The sequence below is a fragment of the Panicum virgatum genome, chromosome 6N (assembly GCF_016808335.1).
Source record: "Panicum virgatum strain AP13 chromosome 6N, P.virgatum_v5, whole genome shotgun sequence".
In the NCBI taxonomy this organism is placed as follows: Eukaryota; Viridiplantae; Streptophyta; class Magnoliopsida; order Poales; family Poaceae; genus Panicum; species Panicum virgatum.
This window is the reverse complement of record NC_053150.1, coordinates 51,747,829-51,760,038: the sequence shown is the minus strand read 5'-3', so window position 1 is coordinate 51,760,038 and position 12,210 is coordinate 51,747,829. Positions and strand designations below refer to the sequence as shown.

The window sequence follows — 12,210 nt, the reverse complement described above, 5'->3', positions numbered from 1 at the left end:
AAATTTATTTCAACTCCAGCAATAGCCCTCAGTTCCAACATATAATAGAAAATTTTCTAGAGACCCCATAGAAATAGAGAGTCGAGGGTTAAATTTGGAGACCTTTCTAAAATAGAGGCAAATAGAAAGTCTACTGGAGTGCATCTTTTTACTTTACTCTAAACTTGAGATAGTAACATGTTTAGAGGGTCTGCTAGAGTTATTCTTACGAAATCGTATACTCCTAGTATAATACACTACTAGTTTATACTGGGTCTGTTTGGTTGGGTGTATAACACTATAACACCCTAACCAGACTTCTTTAAAGCCACCGTTCGCTTGTTTGGTTATTTGGTCTGGCCTCTTAGCCTGGCTACCGCAATCCAAAATTCTCCTCGAGCTTGGCTCCGCTAAAACATGGGAATCGAGCGTACACCTTCCATCTGCGCAACCGCCCGCCTCCATCCGCAGCGTCGCGTGCCGTCTCCTTTTGCGCATGCCACTGGCGACCCGTACGTAACGGACTGCGCTGGCGTTGCGCAGCGTGGCTGTCCTAGCTGAAGAAGAGGATTTGCAGGCAGTGAACTCAGATTTGGTCGTTTTGGGGCAAAAATCGAAGTAGCGAAGCTTCAATTGGCTGAGCTGCGGCTCCATTCAGATCAGAGTAGACCAGCGAAGCGATGCTCCGTAGTAGCCGGGCGTGATCGACGCAGAGCAAAACAAAAACACGACCATCTCGGGTTACTTATTCCGTCCGTCGAGCGACCGCCTACGGCCTACGTCGTCGTCGCGGCCGGCGAGACCGGCACCGCCCATGTTGCGGTGCCAAAGATCCGACAGCGACGTCGGGGTTCCAGAGCCAACACATGCATGGAGCACATCGAAATTTTCATTTCGAAATTTGTGACTTTCCCTTTAAACATATGCATGGAGCACTAAATGTAATTAAATAAGAAAACTAGACAAATCTTTTGAGTCTAATTAGTGCATGATTAGCCATAAGTGCTACAGTAACCCGCATGTGCTAATGATGCGGTCAAAGGACTCAAAAGATTCGTCTCGCGATTTCCAAATGAGTTCTGAAATTAGTTTTTTAATTAGTATTCGAAAAGTTCTTCCGACATCTGGTCAAACCGTTACCGTGACACCCAAAAATTTTAAAAAAAATTTGTTTGGAACTAAACGGCCCCCGAGTAGCCGCCGCCCCTCCTTGTCTTTTCGTGGCGGCTCGGCCTGCCCTGCCGGCCACGCGACAAACGCCGCACCTCCACTTCTAGGTGCTCCCGTCCAAGCGCCCAGATGCCTTCGCCCCATCTTGCCTTGCCTTTACCTTCCAGTTCCGGCCGGCCGGCCGGCCGCCCCATCAATCACCCACTCCCAGCAGCCTCTGTCTCTTCACCTGACCCGGCCATGGACTCCACTGCCGCGCTCGCGCTCCTCCTGGCCGCAGCGGCGTACCTCTACCTCGCCGCCCTGCGCCGCCGCGGCACCAACAACAACCTCCCGCCGGGGCCCAGGGGTCTGCCGCTCGTGGGCAGCCTGCCGTCGCTGGACCCGCAGCTGCACGCCTACTTCGCGCGCCTCGCCGCCCGGTACGGCCCCATCTTCTCCATCCGCCTCGGCTCCAAGCTCGGCGTCGTCGTCACCTCCCCCGCCCTCGCGCGGGAGGTGCTCCGCGACCAGGACCTGCTCTTCTCCGGCCGCGACGTCCCCGACGCCGCGCGCTCCATCTCCTACGGTGGCGGCCAGAACATCGTGTGGAACCCCGTCGGCCCCACCTGGCGCCTCCTCCGCCGGATCTGCGTCCGGGAGATGCTCAGCCCCGCGGGGCTCGACAGCGTGCGCGCGCTCCGGGAACGGGAGTTCCGGGCCACGCTCCGTCACCTCCACGCGCAGGCCGCCGCCGCCGCCCCCGTCGACGTCGGCGCGCAGATGTTCCTCACCACCATGAACGTCATCACCGGCACGCTCTGGGGGAGCACCGTCGGCAGCGACGCCGAGCGCGCCGCCGTCGGCAAGGAGTTCCGGCACCTCGTCGCCGAGATCACCGAGATGCTCGGCGCGCCCAACGTGTCCGACTTCTTCCCGGCGCTCGCGCGCTTCGACCTGCAGGGAATCCGGAGAAAGTCGGACGTGCTCAAGGAGCGCTTCAACCAGATGTTCGCCAGGATAATCGAGCAGAGGGTCAGGGCCGAACAGGCCGCCGGCGAGCCCCCCGCGCCGGACTTCTTGGAGTACATGCTCAAGCTCGAGGAGGAAGGCGGCGACGGCAAGGCCGCCTTCACCATGACCAACGTCAAGGCCCTGCTCATGGACATGGTGGTCGGCGGCACGGAGACCACGTCCAACACCGTGGAGTGGGCCATGGCGGAGCTGATGCGGAAGCCGCGGCTGCTAGCCAAGGTGCGGGAGGAGCTGGACGCGGTGGTGGGCCAGGACGCCGTCGTGGAGGAGGCGCACCTCCCGCAGCTGCCCTACCTGCAAGCGGTGCTCAAGGAGACGCTGCGGCTGCATCCGGCGCTGCCGCTCATGGTGCCGCACTGCCCCGACGCGGACGCCACCGTCGCCGGCTACCGCGTCCCGGCGGGCAGCCGCGTGTTCGTCAACGTGTGGGCCATCATGAGGGACCCCGCGGTGTGGGAGGACCCGGCGGAGTTCGTCCCGGAGCGGTTCCTGCCCGGCGGCGGCCAAGGGCGGAAGCTGGACTTCACCGGCAGCGAGATGGACTACCTGCCGTTCGGGTCCGGGCGCAGGATCTGCGCGGGGATCGCCATGGCCGACCGGATGACGGCCTACTCGCTGGCCATGCTGCTGCAGGCGTTCGACTGGGAGCTGCCGGCCGGCGCGCGGCTGGACCTGGAGGAGAAGTTCGCCATCGTGATGAAGAAGGCCACGCCGCTGGTGGCCGTGCCGACGCCGAGGCTGTCCAGGCCGGAGCTCTACTCCGCCTAGCTAGTTCATCTGTCCGTCCACCCACACGGAATTGTGAATGCGCTGTGACACGAACAACACATACAACGCCGTGGCCGCAGGCCTGCTTCTCCTCGTGGATCTTGATTTTTTTTTTAATTTCTAAACATGGGTATCCATACTTAATTGAAAGCTCCATTTTCCTATTAGTCATCCGATGATGATAATCTTCTTTTGTGCATCTCTGGCTCTGACGTGTTCAATTATTATGGCCTTGTTTAGTTCCTTCAAAATCCTAAAACTTTACAAGATTCCACATCACATTGAATCTATTGAACTCATGTATGAAGTATTAAATGTAGCTAAATAAAATAACTAATTACACAGTTTGTCTATAATTTGCGCGACGAATCTTTCGAGTCTAATTAACTCATGACCGGATAATAATTACCAAATATAAACAAAGTGCTACAGTACTTTACAAATATAATTATATATATACACACTAGAAAATCGGCTTAAGGCACCGGTTGCAAGGAGCCTTTGGTACCGGTTTTTTGAATCGGTACCCCCAAAGTGGTACCAAAGGCAGCCTTAGGTACCGGGTAAAACAACTGGTGCCTAAGCCTTCAAAATTCACGCAAAATATTCTCTTTGGTTGGGACTTGAACTCGCGACCTCTAGCCTCGCACATTACTCCTTTACCATCTCAGCTACACAGTTGTTCTGATCGAGTAGGAGATATTTTTTTTTTAAAGTAACCAATGAATGAACCGGTTGGTAACACCAACCGGTACCTAAGGCTCGTCTATAGGTACCGGTTGGTGGTACCACCCGGTACTAATATAAAAATTATCACCCGGTACCTATGGAGAGCCTTAGGTACCGGTTGATAATACCAACCGGTACCTAAAGCTCATTCATAAATTCCATCCACCCCAAAAATACCGGTATGGAGATGAACCGATACCTATACATTTGGGGTGGACCTAAGGCTTGTTTTCTAGTAGTGTATATATATCTTTTTAACTTCAAAATTACTGATTACACCACCAAACAAGAAGTAATATCCATTATGTGTAATCAAAGATCTCAAAAATCACTTGGTTGGTCGCACAGAATTTGATTCAACAAAGTTTACGTGGTGTACAAGCCGATCACACAAACACATCGAAATTGCCCACTTTTTCCTATAGTGAGCACAAAATGCTGTTATGATAGAGTAAATTTAAGTGCATTTTGTGCTAGGAATATTGGGTATTGATGATGAAGCCAAGCAGTGCAAGGTAGCAGTAGAGAGCAGTTAAGCCCTCCTACACGAACTTCCTAGTTTCCGCTGATGCAATCTGCATGTACGACGAGGGAAAATTAGTCCATGGATAAAATCAGAGTATGTTGGTATAGAAAATGCCGTAATTTTGCAAGTCATTGAATAAAATGCAGGCCAAGTTGAGTTTTTCAACCAACAAAGATGCTAAGTTGGTATTTACTTCTTAGAGCGTTTAGAATTACTCCTGGCTGTGCATCTTAGAGCTCCCCATTCCAGCACCGTCCGAACAAGCATTTCTTTGATAATACACAGTTGGATTACACCACCGCTTGTTGCGATTCAAGCTGCACCATGAATCCATAACCGTGAGGAGGATACAGAACGAATAACCATGGGGAACGAAAAATGATTTTTTTTTTCTATCTTGGGATGCATTGCTTCTACCCTCCACATCCTAGTAGAAAGGTAATAGTAGTACAAGTTAATTAAATTGAAGTGGATAGATCGGGATATGAGATTGCTAACCGGGCATGCAGTAGAGATTTAGTTGATATCCACCGCCTGAATTTTTCCTTTTGATGTAATCAGCTGGCATGCACAGAAGAACAAGAATTTTTAGTTTGTGTTTGATTTTAACTAACCTGGAACTCCGATGCAGTCGGCACCTCCTGGAATGCAAGCATACGCCGCCTTCCGCCGGCTCTACGCCCCGTCGCCGAGGCAGTCCCCCTGCCTGCTCTACGCCTGCGGCGCCCTCGGTCCCAGCGCCGCCGTGCTCCACTGCCAGGCCACTGGCACCATGCTGCAACCATCCTAGGCCCTTTTTGCAAGATCCACTGTACTGCCATGGATTTGGTCGCGGGGAAGCAGACGTCGAGGAAGCTTCCTACACAGGGAAGCTCCGATCTCTCCGCCATGCTCTGGAATGGGATGGGCATGGGAGAGAACGGCACTGCCTGCAGAGCTCTGATTTTTGGGAGAAAGAGAGGGGAGAGAGAGAGAAATAAGAGAGGCTAAAAAGTTTTATTGGTTCATATTAATGTCATGGGAGTAAATTGGCAGCTTGTTTTATGGTAGCGGGATTTTCGTGAGTTGACCGGGCCTGGGCGGCGCTCCACCAGGGCTTTGAATTGTAATTGCATTGATGACCGCTGGTGGGTAGTAATTACCGGTAGTGTGTGTCACGAATTTTACTCGTCGGTAGGGGCATCAACGCCGACACCCTGCGTGTAGAATAGATAAATAGGTATATATATAGAGAGCAACAACACGTAGTTTAGGGTATCACGTGGATATGTGTGTGACGCATCACTGAATAAGACATCTAAGACTATGTATTCAAATTTGTAAAATAATTATTTGACATAAACACGTAATCTCTACCTACGATTCACGGCTAATTCCCCGGCCCCTCATCAAGCCACGTCACCGAAAATCGTCCGATAGGGCCCAGCAACGGCCACCATGCACCGGCCGGCGCCGTGCAATCCGTGGACAGGCCGCCGCCGGCCCAAGCCACCGGGCGCCGTAGCTCCGCCGCTACGCTCGAGCTCGCGCCTCCCGCCGGCCACCTTGCGCCGGCCGCCTCTACAGGGCCCGCGTGCCGGCCGCCGCCGCGCGCCCCGCGAAGCCAGGCCGCCCGTGCCACCGCGCCGCGCCGCGCCAAGCTGCCCGCTGGGCCACCGCGTAGGACGAGAACGGAGGAGGACGACACCACGCGCGAGCCGCAGCGCCAGCCGCTAGGCCACCGCACGCCGCCGGGTCGCACACTCGACCTCCCCCGCCCGCGTGGCCGCTGCACCGCCCGCTCCCGCCATCCCACGCCCTCCTTCTCCCCACGCGCGGGCGTCTGGCACCTGCCCCGCTACCATCTGCATCCGGATCTGGGTCCGCCCCTGCGTGCTGCCCAACTAATCTCGGGATGAGCAGCCAACCAGGGGTTCAGTCCGGGGAGCCCCAAGTCCTTCCGCTACCCAGTCCGGGGAACCCCAAGTCCTTCCGCTACCCCACCAGAGGCGGGGACGGCGGCGACTTCGACCTCGAGTCCGGGATCTCCCGCAAGGGCCGCAAGCCCAACACCCGTGGCCGTCGCCGCCGTCCTGCTCCCCGCCGGCCTGGTCCTCCTCTCCATGCACGAGGCCTACCACCGAGATTACAGCAAATTGTTTCTCAGCATATATTGTACTAGCTTGCTGATACTGCTCTCTGAATCTGTTTCAGATAGCGAGTGTGCCACTTCGAGGGGTCAGAAGCAAAGATGACTTCATCAGCAGAGTCAAGGAAGCTACCAGAGGTGCTTGTCATATTCATTTTCCTGCTTACAAACCTCTTATCACAAAGTGAGAGGCAACTAGACGTGTCTAACTGCTTCTGTTTCATGAAATTAATTGGTCAAAGGTTCATTTTAGCTCCGTCAGAGTTTTGTACAGACTACAAAAATACCAACATTTCTAATACTTGTATATTTCTGAGCAGATAAGCATCCTGGACAGTGGATTTTAGGTGGGGGTTAGAACAATGATGTTTGGGGAGGTGATTTCCCGGCTGCTGCTTGGCTGGACGATATATCACCATCCAGTGTGTTTTTCAAACTCATGAGTTGAATCTCTTCTGAGAAGCCATGCAACACGGCTGCCAGCTGACTTGTTTCAATTTCAGGTCTAGCTCTCACGCATGGATGGTCATATGGGCATAGCCAACTCATTAGCTATGAAGATTGCTAGGATTGACAAGACCACAAATGATCCAATTGGTGTAACTATCATGAGAAGAGCTGAAGGAGGTAACACAACTAATTAACATGGGCCTTCAGCCCTATACTACCCCAGTGTTACTTTGTAAAGTAAATATGGCTCCTTAGCACACAGAAACTATTTAATTGTAAGCATATGTATGTTGTTACTAGAAAAAACAAAGAAGAAAACTCAAAACAAGTTATTGTTACCTCATTGCTAGGAATAACCAGATTATCTGACATTTATTGTTACTTGTAGAGCCTACTGGTCTTCTGGTAGATAGTGCTATGGTGCTTATGTTTGGTGTTATTGAAAAAGTGACAGATATGGATAGTCTTCTAAATAGAACTTTAGAATCTGACAAAATCTGGACTTCAGGTAGACGCATTTTCTGTTTGACTTATCCTTCAGTTTAGCTACCATCATTCTAGAAAGTTATAATGTTTTTTGTTTTCTTCAGGTCGCAATACATGTGATTGGGGATAAAGCTAATGACATGCTGCTGGATATGGTCGACAAGGTTGTTGATTTGAATGTAGTGAAGGACTGTAGATTCCGGGTATTTTCTGATAGCATACCGCAGGGTTGTTTTCTTTTCTCTCACTCGGCTTGATAGAACTTGACCTGAATCTTTGCATATGAAATCAGATTGAGCATGCTCAACATCTTGCTCCAGGTGCAGCAAACCGCTTTGGCAAACAAGGTATCATCGCATCGGTGCAGGTAAACTATTCCATTCCATTGCCATTTTACTTAGAATTCTCAAACTCTGTATATTTGGTGTCATGCTTTGCAAAGCTGATTGCAACTGCAATCTCCATCTGAAATATATGCCATACTGTTGACAGCCAGATCATCTATTAGATGATGCCGACTCTGCCGCAAAGAAGATTGGGTTTGACCGCGCAAAGCGAAATTCCTATACGTTTCGGTCACTGTTAGCTTGTGGCGCGCAGCTAGCTTTTGGTTCTGACTGGCCTGTACGTAATTCTGCAGATGTCTCAGTAACTGAAATCTGTTTTTTCAGTTACCAGATACATTGTTCCTGTTTTGCAGGTTTCGAACCATAAACAATCACATGAGTTCATTTTCATGTGTTCGACTTAAGCAGCAACATTTGTGATAAAGTTTCCAAATATTCCATTTTTGCCCTACAATGCATTATTTAATTAGAACTAATTCTAAATACATTCTATAATTTCACCCAAAGGCATACAAATTAATTAAAAGTGACCGAACAGGTCTTCAGGCCTAAACCCACTGAAATGAAACATCTTCAAATTAAAAAGTGTTCAATATAAAGCTTGCTCGAAATTTCAAAACCTACAACTTCGCTAGAGAGCAAATTTATAAAACCAATGCTCTATGCTAAATCACCCATTGAACCTATAATTGGAACACCAAAACGTCTTCAAATATAAAAGTGTCTGATATAAAAGTTACTCAAAATTCGAAGTGCTTTTACAATTTATTTATAAAAATATTTATACAATCGCACACAAAAAAAACCACTGTACCAAGGATATATTCACTGGCCACTCGCGGCAAAGTCGCGAGATTTTCTAGTTTGTTTTGAAAAACATGATCTAAGCAAAACCAAAATCTAGGGACACAGTTAAAATAAAAAAAAGGTAGATTTGGGCGGTTAGATAGATATTAATGGCTCAAAAGCTTGACTAAGACATAAATGAATTGATCTCGAATACAAACCCAGAGACAGACCATATTTTCCAGGACTTGTTTTTGAATGGGGGTTTTTTAGGACTTTCTCCGAGGATTGACCTTCACAAAACTTTTTTTCATAGAAAACCCCAGAATGGCCAGCAAAGTGGGCCGCTCTTTCCGCCCCAATACTGGGCCTCATGGGAGACCCAAGCATCCAACCAAGCCCAAAATCTCGCGCCGCCACCAAAAGGGACAAAAAAAAAAGATCTTCGGGGGCCAGACCGCCAGAGCGAAGGGGCGGCGCCGCCGGCGGCGAGAGGAAAGATGCTCAAGTTCCTTTCCAAGGTGGTGGTGGAATACTGCCCGTGGACCCGCGGAAGGCCGCGGCGGTGGAGCTCCTGGCGCAGTGCAACGGCCGCAAGGCCAAGGACTCCAACCCGGCCTGCTCCGTCGAGCTCCGCCGCCTCCCGGCCCCGCATGCGTCCGCGGACCCCAAGCCGCAGCCGCCGCGGGTCCTCGTGACCTACCTCAACGGCGCCGAGGAGGCCGTTGCCGCCGCGGAGGGCGCCACCGCGCAGGGCATCCGGGACCAGATCCTGGCCCGGGGCCGGCTCATCGACACCGAGCAGATGTTCCGCGACGGCGGGGAGACGTGGCCCGTTGTCATCCCCGAGGAGGAGCTCGGGATGTCGTTCCCTGGAATCAAGGTGCGGCCTTTCTTTTTTTTCCTTTTCTGCTTTCATTTCCCATTTTGTCGAACGCCCTGCGTGCGTGGGTGTCTGTTGCTCCTCTGCGTTGAACGCAATATGAATTCAGTGTCACCTTGCTACCTGTTCAGTCACTCATAGGCATCCATAGAACATTAGAACTGGAATGTTTTATGTAGAAAGGCTAAGGTTAAGTTTGGACTGAAAGGATTATATGAAAGGTATTAGTTATCTGTTCTTAGTTTAGAGAACTTTCTAGTTTCCTTTGTCTAATCAGCTTAGTACGTTGCAATCCTTAGCACCTTACCTTTCCATATGTGTGATGTGTCCGATTCACTGGCATATCATGCGATCAGGGGCGGATCTAGCAGTGGGTCAGGGGGGGCTCGAGCCCCCCCCCTACCGCCACCGGAGCCATGGAGCCCCCCTGGAGCCCCTCCATGGATTTTTGGCCTAGGTACAAGCATTAGGGGAGGCTGGAGGGGTCTGCCTGGAGGTAGAAGACGACTGGTCGGCCGTTGGGGCGTCGCGCTGCTCAACGAGTTAGTCATCACGGCTCTGGCCCACTAAAAATTCCAGCCACTTAAGCCCAAGTGTCCAGCTGCTGAACTGCCAAGGCCCAAGGCCCAACCGCACAAGCACAAGGCAGGGATAGAGCGACGACAGGGGCAGGCGCGGCGAGCGGCCCGCGGCCAGGCGCGGCGAGCGGCGAGCGGCCCGCGGCCAGGCGCGGCGAGCGGCAAGCGGCAAGCGGCTCGCGCCCAGCCGGCCACGCGGCGGCTCGGCGAGCGGCAGGCGGCCCACGGCCAGCCGGCCAGCAGGCCAGGCGCGGCGAGCGGCACACCCGCGCGGCACAGCAGTGGTGCTGCGGCCTGTAGCTGCAGGGGGCCAGCCGGCCAGGCCGCCAGGGCGAGCACCGAGCAGTGCGCTTGCATAGCAGGAGAGCTGGATTTTGGAGAGGCAGAGCCGCAGAGGCAAGAAATTAGGTGAATAAAATCCTTGTTTAGTTTTTTTCTTATTATCCGTGAATCTGTAATTCAATTTCCATTTTCAATGATTTAATATATTTGATTAGTATGATAGACTTCATGTCGAAAAGAACTGTACACACATAATTTCCAAATTCAAGTGCTTCAACTCCACATACTAATGAGAGCACATCTCAACCAAAGAAATCTAGAGCAGAGTTTAGTCATTTGGATTTAATTGGGGACCTTGAAAAGTGCAAACCTGTTGATGATTAACAACATGAAATTAGAGCTGAAACTCCACCGTATGTTATTGCCTAAAAAATTAATGGTACGCTCTGTTCTATTTTAAATTCATAATTATTCATAATTTGGAGGTCCATATATGTTTGACTAATTAATTATGTCTATTTCTATAGATTGCTTCTTAGGATGAACAATGGGTGTCACCGACACGGTGGCGTCTAATTAGTTTCATAATTTGGCTTTTCGGTTTGAATAAACTACATCCTTTATTTTTCATGATGTATTTTGTGATTTTCATCGTCCATCGATGTTTTAATATAAAACTACTTCAAACTATCATATTTGTCTTTGTGGGGTGTTTTTTGTGGGATTTTCATTGTGTCTTTTTTTTTATTTCAGCCCCTCCTAAATTTTTTCCTGGCTCCGCCACTGCATGCGATTATCAAGGGAACTTAACTTTTCCACCTTTTTCTTTTTTGTGTAACAGCCAGTATTTTTTTTCTCCCTTCAGAGTAACTTATCCAGGATACTGTCGAGTCATCATTCTTGAATGGTTTGTTTTGATGGAAGGTGCCACAGTATTATATCCTGGCCCTGGCCCTGGCAGTCTGGCTGCTGTTTGACCTTTCTTTTCTGTTTCTTATTTGAAGGCAAGTAGTGCAACTCTTACGAATAGGCATATGTATCTGATTTCCAAAATGGATGTATCTTAGACCCAGCGTGATCTTTCTCCAGGAAATTGTATGAGGGTTGTAGGAGATATATGCTGCTATAATGCTGGTGGCCAATTAGTTGAATTCTGATCAGATTTGTGTCTATTCTTTAATTGAGCTTGTTATGGCCTAGTCATGTTGTATCTGACCCCAATATACCCAATTCATGCTGCTCCTATAACCAATCTACTCCATCCCGTTATGATGAAAATTCTGTTATTATGTTGAAGTCTGTGTTATGTGCTGTGGATGACGCGCCTACTGGAAATGGCTTGCTTTATGTTCTGCATTTTCAGCACATGTTTCTTTATGTTCTCAGGTCTGAGTAGTTTACCTTTTATTTTTGTTGACAGCCAAAGAAAGCTGAGGATAAACCCCAGGCATAGTCGCCAAGTCAGAGATTCTCTTTGATGTAGCATGGTTACCTAAGGGCAATTGTACTCCAGACATGTTTGCCACCATTTCCTGGGAAAATTTCTATACCCGGTACCACTTGGATTCTGTGTGTTCCAGGTGTTTGCTCTGGTTTAAATTTGTTTTGTTCCCCAACTTGGAGGTATGCTTCCAACTGGAGCCCTGTACTCACATAAAACCAATGTAGATCTTGTTGCAGCATATGATGTGAACAAATATCTTTACAATAAGCAGAACCCTCATATTGTCGATCGTACTGATTGTCTGGCCCATTTTCCACAGCCAGACAGTATAACCTGTCTGCATGATTGTCAGTGCGCTCAAAGGCTCGTCAGACCTGAAAGCACGAATCAGGTGTATCACATACAGATGCAGGCTTAGCACAAGGGACTTGAATGGCCAGCAAAATGAGCCTGGCATGAGTACTTGGGCTGTGGCCCAAGCACAAACTGCAGACTTGAGTGGGCCAGTGTTACGTAGATTCATGGGCCTTCCTCCAACACGGACCAGTACTGCGTAGATAGGTCCAGTATCGGGCTTGTGGCCGTGGAAGATCTTACAATACGACTAGAAACAACGCGGAGCTCGCTAGCCCATGGAGAG

General features: G+C 50.1%; 1 protein-coding gene, 1 long non-coding RNA gene and 2 pseudogenes across 2 annotated transcripts; 3 read left to right on the top strand and 1 right to left on the bottom strand.

Moving 5' to 3' along the window:
* The first annotated feature begins 1,228 nt into the window (after positions 1-1,228).
* LOC120680064 (flavonoid 3'-monooxygenase CYP75B137-like) lies at positions 1,229-3,102 on the top strand. The gene has a single exon (XM_039961707.1). It carries the CDS (start codon positions 1,279-1,281, stop codon positions 2,929-2,931), a length of 1,653 nt encoding a protein of 550 aa, XP_039817641.1. The 5' UTR covers positions 1,229-1,278; the 3' UTR covers positions 2,932-3,102.
* An 879-nt stretch (positions 3,103-3,981) lies between these two features.
* On the bottom strand, positions 3,982-5,177 carry LOC120677459. The gene is made up of 2 exons (XR_005676333.1): positions 4,380-5,177; positions 3,982-4,235 (listed from the first exon to the last, which is right to left on the bottom strand). It is a non-coding gene; the product is annotated as an uncharacterized LOC120677459 (long non-coding RNA).
* A 563-nt stretch (positions 5,178-5,740) lies between these two features.
* Positions 5,741-8,030, top strand: LOC120678942 (annotated as a pseudogene).
* Positions 8,031-8,759: 729 nt separating this feature from the next.
* Positions 8,760-11,863, top strand: LOC120678941 (annotated as a pseudogene).
* The last annotated feature ends 347 nt before the right edge of the window (positions 11,864-12,210 follow it).